General features: G+C 35.7%; 1 protein-coding gene across 1 annotated transcript in view; it reads right to left on the reverse strand.

Annotated features, from left to right (window-relative positions):
- Positions 1–14: 14 nt before the first annotated feature.
- LOC100176191 (tyrosine-protein kinase CSK) overlaps positions 15–10,389 on the reverse strand; it is a 12,234-nt gene continuing 1,859 nt past the window's right edge. Inside the window, exons 3-14 of the mRNA XM_009862977.2 lie at positions 10,103–10,171; positions 9,492–9,593; positions 8,873–8,952; positions 8,413–8,431; positions 7,980–8,017; positions 7,183–7,402; positions 4,607–4,709; positions 3,104–3,272; positions 2,584–2,757; positions 1,875–2,070; positions 1,326–1,412; positions 15–834 (exon numbers count right to left, since the gene is read on the reverse strand). Coding sequence (XP_009861279.1) covers positions 643–834; positions 1,326–1,412; positions 1,875–2,070; positions 2,584–2,757; positions 3,104–3,272; positions 4,607–4,709; positions 7,183–7,402; positions 7,980–8,017; positions 8,413–8,431; positions 8,873–8,952; positions 9,492–9,593; positions 10,103–10,171 — 1,449 coding nt within the window. The 3' untranslated portion in view covers positions 15–642. The remainder of the gene's footprint in view (positions 835–1,325; positions 1,413–1,874; positions 2,071–2,583; positions 2,758–3,103; positions 3,273–4,606; positions 4,710–7,182; positions 7,403–7,979; positions 8,018–8,412; positions 8,432–8,872; positions 8,953–9,491; positions 9,594–10,102; positions 10,172–10,389) is intronic.

Genomic DNA, 10,389 nt, shown 5'->3' on the forward strand with positions numbered 1-10,389 from the left:
ATAAATAAGTTAAATACGTTTGATTGTTTGTTTTATTGCATCATCACAATACACATTATCCATACAGCGGTATCAGGATATTGTCCGAGTAACACGTAATAATAGGCAATGATGGAGCGTTTATGACGTAATAAACAATAACAAAGGTAGAATTAGGCCCGATTGTGATGAAACAAATTTGATTATTAGAAACAAACGTAAAAAGCAAATTAAAAATTTTAAAACAAAATTTCATGATTTACACCCTTTGTGTTTTAAATTTCATTGTTCTAGTATTTACATTGTGTTATTGTTGGGGGACAGTACGTGGTTATGACATCACTATAAAAACATTGAAGCAAAAGGCCAGCTTGACCTAAAATTTGACAAAAATCTCGAAAAAATTTGGTCTGTTTTGCCACAAGCTGTTTATATAAGTGCGTCTAATTTAGAAGGCGTAGCTTTTTACTGCCAAGCTGAGAGTTACGTGACAACTCAAGGCACCAGACCTTGCGTGGCAGGGTGGGCAGGCCAACTCTGAAATTTTTACACTGCATTAATCAGTAAACATTACAACCAATAAATTAGAATTGTTTCACAAGTTTGCGCATTCAGCTACCCCTCCTCCCCTGTGTTTTACAAAGATTGGTGCCTATAAGACAACTATGGGTTGATTGCAGGGAGAAGCTTGGGTTTGATAACATCCAACTCATGGACAATCTGTTTGAATGAAAGTCTTTCGTTGACATCTTTTAACCAACACTTGAGCATCAGTTGGTAAACTATTTTATCGCAACGTTCAGGGCAGTCCATTCTATAACCAGACTGAACTTTGGCTAGGAGGTCTTTAAGTGGCTGCAATAATAAAGGTATGTGTTATAATATAAGTGTTTATATTAATTCAAAAGTAATTAGAACAGGTGTTCTGTTTCATACACCTCATGCCCACTTACAAGTTACCGCGTATGTAACTTTGGGAATGATGTGTTTTTAAAGATTTTTTTTTAAATGTATGTAATGGTTATTCCATTCTATATGAGTGAGACCCTTGTTGAAGAACCTAGGACATAGTCCAATTTCCCTACTATAAGGGTAAGGTTTTTAGTGAGGCACACCTGAGACATGGGATGTAGGTATATTGTCCTAACACCCAGGGTGCTGCCATCTAGACCCCACTGAGGCAGTTTATAGACACTTAATAATATAGATTCTATTCTATATGGGTGAGGTCTTCAGTGAGGCACACCTGAGACCTGGGATGTAGGTCTATTACCCCAACACCCTTACAATACACATCAAAAATAACCTAACATATATCCTATATGATATTATACAATCCAACTCACCACTCTAGGGTAAGGCACTCTACCAAACGACCACATCTCCCACAAAGTTATTCCATAACTCCATACATCAGATTTATTCGAAAATTTCTGGAAAAAAAAGATTTTTTAAATTAAGTTCGTCTTAATAAATTATTAGAAATAATTTAGAGCTTAATTTTAAATGCACCTCATTTTTATATGGGTACTGGGTAGTCCTTGTCAAGAACCAAAGATTTAGGTCTAAATTTAACGTTTATCCTCACATGGCGGGACATCACATGCTCACTATAACACACGTGTTCTGTTTTACACAGGTAAACACCTTAACTTTTTTTTTTATTCCTCATGAGTGAGGTCCTTGTCAAGAACCTAGGATTTAGGCCAGATTTGCCCATTAACACCCCACGATCCTTAACAGCAAGCCTAATGCTGCACAAATACGCAACCTATACCCTTCTTTCAGAGTACAGGTACATATGATGAACTTTATAGTAACACTACCTACATCTTAGGCACCATTCCTCCCACACCCTTACTGCTACCCATATAATAACACCATACACATCCCACCCCTTCCTTAAGAGCTTCAGGTGCCGTCCACTTGACCGGGAACTTTCCTCCTTGCAAGTTAAACGAGGCGTCTCGTGCCAGTCCAAAGTCCGACACCTTCGCCACACATTCCTCCGATATTAAGATGTTACGAGCCGCGAGATCTCGGTGAACAAGCTGTTTGTTTTCAAGATATTCCATACCTAGTGCTATGTCTCTGTTGGTGGGTGGGTTAAGTTTATGTTAATACCAAAGGGTGCAGTGTTTAAGTTTCTTACAATATAAGTAGGAGTATATGTATATATATGCATATATTTCATAGACATGCAAAATGCACTTAGTAGTGACTGACTAAAAATAGCTGGCAACATTAGGTCCAGCAGAATAAGAATACAGCAGCGCAGACAAGACACACATACAACACACAACTCATACCTTTAATACTCAAATCTATTGTTTATATATATACATATTAACAAAAGAACTCCTAGTATGCAATGAAAATAATACAGGGGCATATATCAGGGGGGGGGGGGGGTAGATAGAGCCCTACTGTGTATAACTAAGTTTACAATACCATTGACAGCTAGTTTTACAAAACAATAATCTCCACACAAAAAGTGTCCACAAAACAATAATCTTGAATTGGTTGCACCACTTTTTGCTTTTTTTTACATAAATTGAATGTTTTTATAAGTTGTATTTGACCAGCACTTAACCACAAACATACTTTGCAAACTTCCACAAATCGTTGCTGGTAACGAGCGCGCGACCTCTTGACCTCAAATACTCCAACATCGCCCCTTTGGTCATGAACTCCAACACAACGTATATAGGATCGTTGGACATGGTTTGTGGGATTACCACACCAAGAAGTTTGATCAGATTCTTATGGTGGAGTTGGCTGGAAGGAAGGTTGGAGTGAAAAGTAAGCAATATAATGCGGGCTCCTTAACCTATAGTTAAGTATGCTACTATATATCAACATTTGGGTTTTGAATACCCATCTCTATCTATGGGCTTTAGGGTTTCCGAGGGTAACATGTCGCCCATGACAGGTGAAATGTCAGAAATGGACGACTGTTCTATTCGTCTAGCCGGATGAGCCGTTAAAAGATTATTCACATAATGCGTAGCAGAAGTAAAAGAACTATAAGTGTAATTGTATTTTAATGAAGGTAACTCCAGATTTTCTAAAAAAAATAATAAACCGAACACCTATATACATATATACACCACACAGCACCCACGTCATAACGGAAGCTTCAGCCAGGAAAGCTTGAGCTGCTTTCGATCGATCTTTCACTGACTTCACCGCAACCTTCTGATCTTTATACGTTCCTTCATATACGTCACCGAAATCCCCTTTCCCGAGAATTGTCCCCAGTTTGAGGTCAGTAAAGTTGATGGCCCAACCACCTGTCAATCAAATGTGAGTTTACAAATGTGTAGTGCATTTTATTCTATATAGGCGAGGGTTTATGCCAGAGTTGGCCCATTACCTCAACATTGTATACGCACATTCTATTCTATATGGGTGAGGTCCTACAGCGAGGCACGCCATGGGACCTGAGATTAGACCGGAGTCGGCTTATTCCCTCAGCATTGTATACGCATATTTTATTCTGTATAGGTCGAGGTCCTACAGTCTTTTTTTAGGACAGAGTTCGCTTATTATCGCAAACGTGCGCAAGATGACAAAGTTACATAAACCAGGTGTACAGTGTCTGCTATTTTGTAAATTCCTGGATGCTCGGCTTATAAAGGGCAGAGACAAGGGCCATTAATTTTCAAACACAAAAAAAATCCAAAAGTTTTGTTGTAACAATTATTTTTTCCACCAAAAATTTTCGATTTGTCTGCCACTGCATTATGATGCGTGTTCCACATACAATGTACATTATGATGTCATAGAGTGATGTAAACATTAAGGAAGTGCTTGAAATAACCACAGAAGAAGACACTTCCTTGAATTAAAACATGCTATGTAACATGTATGCAGTTTATATACAACATGTATATATACCCACTATGCAGGAGTCTGTATACATACACACTTTACACACTATACACGAACCTGTATCTACATTATACAAATGCATTATGATCTTTATAATGTATTATATATATGAATTTGTACACTGCACCCACTCTATAATGAAGCATTCATATAAGCTCTAAACATTATATTGTGTATATACACCATTATATGGTATAGTAGTATACCACCATTGACACCAACAATAACCATTAAGCGCTTAATTTGTTCCCAACCAATCCTACTGTTATATTATTATTCAATGCAAACCAACCATAGCATAGAGCGCTACTTATAATGATGAAGTTCTTATGCTAAAGTTCTATTGTATACGGGTAAGGGTTTATAGAGAGGCATATCAGGAGACCTGGGATGTAAATATATTACCCGTATAAACAATACCAGTTTAAAAGTCCGGTATTGTGGCACAGTGGATAGAATGCTCTGCTTTTAACCAGAGGATTAGAGGTATAAAAAAAGAACAACAATCATCCACAAAGTTACATACGGGTAACTTGTAAGCAAGCATGGGGTGCGTATAACAGAACAACTGTGTTATAACGACTGTCGTTGCCCGCCATGTGAGGATAAATAAGTTACATGCGTGGTAACTTGCAAGCGGGAACGAGGTGTATGAAACAGAACACCAGTGTAGTAACGACTGACATTGCCCCGCTAACTAAGATAAATAAGTTACAAACAAACATAAACTTACTTTTTCTAAACTCCTCAGTATCCACCGAATACTCGTGCCCCCCCTTCTTTATCAATGGTTGGGTTAACGTGCAAACCAAGCCGTCAGCATCGCGTTCATAATGCTGGGAATGGAACGAATATAATGTGTTGGTTGGGTTATATTAAGTTTATAGCAAAATATATGAATTGTTAATATTTGGTATTATTTGTTGCATTACATTCTATATGGGTGAGGTCCTACAGTGAGGCACACCATGGGACCCGGGATTTAGACCAGATTTGGCCCATTACCCAAACATTGTATATGCACATTCTATTCTATATGGGTGAGGTCCTACAGTGAGGCACACCATGGGACCTGGGATTTAGACCAGAGTTGGCCCATTACTCCAACACCCAGGGATAGGCCAGAGTTGGCCCATTACTACAACATTGTATATGCACATTCTATTCTATATGGGTGAGGTCCTATAGTGAGGCACGCCATGGGACCTGGGATTTAGCCCAGAGTTTGCCCATTACCCTAACACCAAGGCATTGGCCAGAGTTAACTGATTACTTCTTTATTCAAAACATTCCCTAAAATTGTTTAATGTCCATATTTAATACAATATTACTACAATATGTGGAACCTATAATAAAAATTACAAGGGAAAAGCTAATAGTAAAACATGATAAAGTTAAACGGGCATAAGCGGGAAATAATACTTAATGTAATTAACCCTGGTGGCTTGGTAGCACCTACAAGCATTCGTATCCTAGAAGCAATTATAGTCAACCATGCTAAAATATAAATATCCTAATGGTGTCTTGCCATATGGCGGACGAAATGTTGGTATAATGTAATTAATTTTTTATATCGAAGATGCTAAAAATCTACATTATGTCCGGTAGAAAAAGCAGCAAAAACGTCTGTTTCATACAAGCACCTTAATGGCTATACATATGGGATGGGGGACAAAACAGAGCATTTTATATAGTAGCATTTTATATAGTAGCAGAAAACATAAGAACAAAACATGTTTATGTAAAACAAATGTAAAGAACTTGAGCAAAACATATGGAATAAGAATCTATTTTGAGATTAATAAGTTGTTTTATTTTGTTTGATTAAAATATTTATTCCATATTCCAACAGTTTCATTTTATTGTACCAACGCCACCAACACCAACAAACAAAAGGTGAATTATTAACGGAAGTTAAACCTTCTTAGTTTACATTGAATAAAAGTCATAAAATCGGTTTAAACAGCATTTATCGGCGGCAATAAACATTTCAAACAAAAGATATTTTAATTTAGAGATAAAATACTTTGTGATGTTTTTTTTTGGTAAAATACAATGAAAGTGCCCCCATACAAATTCACCAAAATGACCCTAATGTTCACCTCTCAAAGTGAAAGTTGAAATATAACCAGAATAAAATATAACAGGCAAAATTTAAACCATGTTTAAATGGCGGAACCCACCCAATACAAATTATTGCTACCTGTATCAATATCATGTATATTATAAACCCAGTCAAGTTAATTTGGCATTGTGATTGTTATTTAAATAGATTAGGTCACCCAATGTCAAACTGTCAAGTAATAAATTGCCATTATTTGGTTTAACGTTTGTTATTTGCCTGGCACATATGTAAATCAAATAAAACCCTTCGGTAAATTGATTTTCCAACCAACGTTTCAACACAGATTGCCTTTTTCAAGATAATACCAATAATAGTGCTTTTAACTTTATAAGCATATATTGTGTTTTAGGTGAAATATTTTGTGCTCCAATATTTTTTGCTAAAATTACCGGAAGTTGCAAGGAATTTGTTAAATAAACAGTGCATGGTATTACTTATTGTTTTAATGACCCATATACAGGTATTATGATAATGTTCAAATACATTGTTAGCTCTTTACAATAAGCGATGTTAGTTTTTATGATTTATTACTCATCCAAAAGAAACCTTTACAATAAGTTATGTAAATGTTATTATCCTGGTATAGACAACCTGAATAAAACTTTAAAAGGATAATATATCGACAATAAAGCTGTTAAATTAACCACCGCCATTTAAAAGACATTAAAACAGGAATTTCTGGTATCACAGTTTTAATCAAAATGTTGATGGCTCTATGTTATATAGCTTTGCTTCTTATACACCACACACACAAAGCTACCACATAAACCACCCACATGTTTATTATAAGATAAACTAGGTAGTTGGTTAGGTATACAAAGATACAAAAACAAGGTAACCTATATGCTTGCTTTTAAATAAATAGATGTTAAATAGCAACATGAATCAACAGCTTGAAACAACTACTGTTATAAGAAAAAAATAATTTCAAAACAGTTTTTGCTTTCGTAAAACACAGCTATTTTAGGACAGAGTTGGCTCTTTTACAATGTTGAGGTAATGGGCAACTCTGGCCTAAATCCCAGGTCCTATGTTACTTGCTGTAGGACCTCACCCATATAGGATAGTACATACATGTACCCACTACCCACTATATACACAATAATAGACATCTTTAGCATCCCTTGTAGTAGGACCTTACCCGTATAGAACAACCACAAACACATACATGACCCCAATCTTACCTCAACTAGTTTTGTAAGGTTCTCAAAATATTCCTCTTCATCGATTGTAACTTTGTTGTCCTTAAATATAACCCTGTAGTGTTCCACCTCCCCAGCAAAGCTAACGCACATGGTGTAGTCACCGGGGTAGTTGGTTGACTCGCGTACCAGGAATAATCCATCTTTACGAGGGGTTAGAAGGTCCTCAGCGTCACTGCGGGTGATCTTGCCATGGAACCAACTGTATGAAGGTAGGAATTAATGGATTATATCCTTTTTGTGTCATGGTTTGGCGCATGCATTGTAACCAAAGGATACCGGGTTCAAAGCTCGATGCTGATAGGTGTAACGTGTATGTGTGTTGACCAATTAACACTCATTTTCAACCCATATTTAAAGTGTAGGAAATAAGACTTTGATCTCAAACACTTGTTGGTTAGCCAACAGTCGTCGGGTGTAATGTTTTGTGTGTTTTACGTATGCTTATCAGTAGTTTCATTTTAACTGTACACTACTAGTAATACTGGCAGCTACAGTTGCCCTTGAGTAAGCACTTGTTGAATCACAGTTGACTATCCTTCTTAAACGGTTTACACTAATGTTAATATTGGCAGATATGAATATTAATACTGATCATAGTTTTGCATGTTTTAATAGAAAACAAGAGCAAAATATGTTCAAATTTTTATTTCTAACACTTAAAAATTAGTTAAAAATGTAACACTGTGTAAAATAAGTCACATTTTGAATGTACTGCCAATGTTTTAGACACCTCTACACCACATACACCCCGTACACACAGATGGCATAATACTTACGGCATAGCAGTGAGCTTTACTTCTTTGTGTCTTACAGCCTGCGAATAAATGAGGGAAACATCTCAACATTTGGTAAGAATGTCATTATTGACAATTGTAGACAATTATAGTCATAATGTTTTTGATTTTTTTAACTATAAGACCTTTTTTGATTAATGTGGTGAATGCAATATACTTTGGCTCTGCTTGTTTGTTTAGACACCTAACAACAGGGTAAAATCTGGGGTGACATTGTTAAAATACAGTTACACTCATAGTTGTCAAACATAGGGAACCTCATTGATTAATATGGTGAATGCAATATACTTTGGCTCTGTTTGTTTGTATAGACACCTAACAACAGGGTAAAAGTTATCAATAAAAATACACCAATGTAGACAATTATTAAAGGTTTTTATGAAATAGAAATATTGAAAGGGAATAAATATCTTACCGGAGCTGCTTTGTTTGATCTGTGGAAAAAAAACAATTCTTGTTATTTTATGTTGTTTCTATTACTACCAGACAAAACATGTTTCAAGAACTTATCTTCGTGTGTAAAAATTAACACTGATTTTAATAAATCCCTTGCTTCAACTGTCATGTGATGCACGACGCTGCTACCATTGTGGGCATATATATCCTTAGTCCTTGGGCAAGACACTTAACAGACATTGCTACAACCTAGAAGTTCCTTATAAATCGTTGTTATTTTGCTACCAGAAGACCAGTTCTTAAAAGTCAATTAATTTAATGCAACCAGCAATTTTGTAAAAATTGAGAATTTTTATTTTCAAGATTACAGCAACCGTTACATTAATTGTTTATGTACATACATTATACATGCAAATAATTCACAGTACTACATAATTACCTGGTCCATATCTATTCATTATGTATATTCATATACTTACTGTGTGATGTAATTGAGAGGAACCATCCCCGATTCCCCTTTACTATTCTGTGCTCTATACCAGTTGGGATCACGAGTTCTCTACAATGATTGAAACATACTTTGGTACTTTGGTGTTATTCTAACTTAACATAAAATCTACTTTGGATATTTTGGCAAAAAAACGTACAAAGTTACATACGTGATAACTTGTAAGCTGGCACAAGGTGTATGAAACAGAACACCCATGTTATAACGACTGTCGTTGCCCCACTCAAGGATAAATAAGTTACTTATTACACTCATTCATGCATTCAAATTATGTAAATTGCAAATTCCCACACGCTTAATAAACTTCATAAACATTACCAACTACCCAAACAACTTTTACCCAACTTTATAGTTTCTAATTCATACCGACCTATAAAACATTGAAATCTATGCTGTCAGCATTAAAATCTCCAATATTACCCAACATGGTCTACACACTATTATGTTGGTTACAAAGAAAAGCTTCCATAATCCATATATATCCTTGCATGTCATAACACATTCATAATCTATTGATAGACTGCTTTAAAGGGGTTAAAATAACAAGCGCCGATTGTGACACAAAATGTTAATTATGACATAACCCTTACTTGAATAACTACAAGTGTATCTCCTTTCTTAAACGGGAGGTCTCCTTTATTGCCGGTGTTGAAATCAAATACTCCTTCACATGTCGTCCCATTTGGTATTGTCTGAAACAAAAGGGTCATTATAAAATTACATTTTATTCTATAATGGTGAGGTCTTATATGGGAGTTTTGGCAAATATAAGGTTTAAGTTTCTCCAATTCTTACCCTCCTAGACCTAGTTTTTGGCTTTTTGTTTTAAAAAAACTCAGAAACCCAATGTAATGTAACTTATGAAGGAAAAAACTATGACTACCACAACAAACGAATTATAACAAAGTTTAACGACTGCAAAAACTAGTGCCGATGTTATGATTAAACCTAGATAACTGTTGTAAGATCGACCTTTATAATTCAAAGGTTGGATTAATAGGCAAATGGGTTTGGGAGGTTTATCTTTGGTAAAAACAATTAAAAAATCTTTAAACCATATTGGTAAAACAGGGGTTTAAACCATTTTTAAATGCACTGATTTTGATAAGTTTGTTTAGTTAGCAAGAGGGATAAGGACCCCAACCTTGCTATAAACATAAAGGTATAATATTCAAACCATATTTAAATACATTGTACTCACAGTTAGGGAATGGTTTTCATAGGAAGGGCCTCGTGTCACTGGTCCCGTGTCAATTAGTTTCCCTGTTGGCTGAAAAATAGTTCAACGTTAATTTTAGCCAAACTGGGGGGGGGGGGGAGGGTGGCACGGTGGGAAGTCCAAACTTGAATTTTCTACACTGCATTAATCAGTAAAAATTACAATCAATAAGTTAGATTTGGTTTACAGATTGTGTGTCTAGCTTGGTATAAAAACATATGCAGTTTGGTGTACATACCATGCATTAGAAACATGCGTTATAACTCTAC

This window comes from Ciona intestinalis, unplaced genomic scaffold, assembly GCF_000224145.3.
Source record: "Ciona intestinalis unplaced genomic scaffold, KH HT000074.2, whole genome shotgun sequence".
Lineage (NCBI taxonomy): Eukaryota > Metazoa > Chordata > Ascidiacea > Phlebobranchia > Cionidae > Ciona > Ciona intestinalis.